The sequence below is a fragment of the Ixodes scapularis genome, unplaced genomic scaffold (assembly GCF_016920785.2).
Source record: "Ixodes scapularis isolate PalLabHiFi unplaced genomic scaffold, ASM1692078v2 ptg004091l_1__unscaffolded, whole genome shotgun sequence".
Classification (NCBI taxonomy): domain Eukaryota; kingdom Metazoa; phylum Arthropoda; class Arachnida; order Ixodida; family Ixodidae; genus Ixodes; species Ixodes scapularis.
Genome location: NW_024610374.1, coordinates 131,703 through 133,513, shown reverse-complemented (window position 1 = coordinate 133,513; position 1,811 = coordinate 131,703). Strand labels below are relative to the sequence as shown.

Here is a 1,811-nt window from a genome sequence, read left to right as displayed (position 1 = left end):
CATAAATTCAGACAAAGTTACATTAAAATATTTGGTTTTAGCTGTTAACATCTTTTCTTTCAAGGTTGTTTTCAGATATTCAAACGAGGTATGAACAACTGATTCTGTGTTATCTTTCGTTGAACGACGTCTCCTCTTCGTTTGCCGCATCAACTGCAGCACCTCTCTCGTAATCCAGGGGTGCGCAGGGTTCTTTTTTTTTCTAGTAACAGGTACAAATTTGTTGATGCATTTTTCTATAAGGGAGTTGAAATATCTAAGCAACGTATTGACATCAGCGTCTAGACTTATGGCACAAAAATCATCAAAATAAAAACTAAGTTCATCAATAATTGACACATCGTCAGCTCTGTTGAAATCAAGGAACGTGACGAATTCAGGGTTCGAACGCTTGACACGAATGTTAAGGCTGACAAGGACAGCTTTATGATCAGAAATTCCCTCGACCACCTCGCAGTCATAACCTAGGTTTGCGATACTATGGGTTAGAAAAACAAGATCAAGAACAGAATTATCTCTGGTGCACGTTTTGACAACCTGATCTAGGTCGAATGACACAGCTATATCTACTAGAGCATCACAAATGGCCCTGTCGCGACAGCCAACCACTAGCGTTTCCCAGTTTATATCGGGTGCATTAAAATCGCCCAGCAAGATAAGCTTGAAATTCGCCAGATTGTATTTGTGAATGTAGTCATATATATCAAAGATCGTTTGCAGGCCCGAACTAGGAGCGCGATAAACCGCTCCGATAACAAGAACGAACTTATCAAGCTGCACCTTACACCATAAAGACTCTGTGTTAGGTAAACAGGGAAGAACCGAAAAGCTAATACCAGATTTAAAAAAAAGCGCGACACCACCACCTCTAGAAGACCTATCGCATCGTACCACGTTGTAATTAGGAGGTGTAAATTCGCAATCAAGAATGCCATCGTGTAACCAGGTTTCCGTAACACACATCACGTGCGGTGAATAAGAAGCTGCAATGCACGAGAACTCTGTAAATTTAGGGACAAGGCTCCGAGCATTAATGTTTAATACAGACAATGGTTTATTCGGTAACTGTCAGTTCGATCCGGTGGCAAGAACCGGAGGAAGAACTTTTATCAGCGTTCTATTTGTTGAATCCCACGAGTATCGGTCGTTGTCAACAAGAGCGTAGTCGTAACGTAGACGGACCTTTGCGCCATTTCTTCGGAATTCGGCAGTACTAAGCCAGAGTTGTTTTCGAATGTCTCTAATACGAGGTGAAAAATCCTCGTTAATAAATATCCGTGTGCCTTTAAGTTTAGAAACATTTTTGAGTATCCGCATTTTGTCACGGAAGTCCATCAATTTAAAAATTATAGGTCGTATTTTACCTTGTGCGGGGATACCAATACGATGACAGCGTTCTATGGCATCGCAAGTCACAGACAGTTTTCTGGTCAACAGTTCAGTTACACTATCCAGTAGTGATGCAGGGGTTTCATTAACAGGCTCTTCTAGACCATACACGACCAAGTTGTTTCTGCGAGAACGGTTTTCCAAATCATCATTCTTATCTGTAAGTTGACAGATAGCTGTTTCGAGAGCGGCACTCTTTCTTTCTAGACACTGCAACCGTCGGGCGATATCAGATATCTGGGACGAGCCAGCTTCGATTGCAACAAGTCGAGATTCGTAGGCGGCAAACTTAGCATCCAGAGCCTCTTGTCTGTTTTTAATAGAAGTAACGTCCGCAGCAATTTGTGTTTGGCCAGTTAGTAATTGCTGAAGGAGAGCTAGCGTCTCGGGGCCAGGGTTAGATTCAATATCGCCACTACACA

At 42.2% G+C, this 1,811-nt stretch overlaps 1 protein-coding gene across 1 annotated transcript; it reads right to left on the bottom strand.

Annotated features, from left to right (window-relative positions):
* Positions 1-210: 210 nt before the first annotated feature.
* LOC120838730 lies at positions 211-1,548 on the bottom strand (the record flags this gene model as incomplete). The annotated part of the gene is made up of 1 exon (XM_040208773.3): positions 211-1,548. A coding segment is annotated over exon 1 (753 nt), but the record flags the coding sequence as incomplete, so codon positions are not given.
* Between the last annotated feature and the right edge of the window lie 263 nt (positions 1,549-1,811).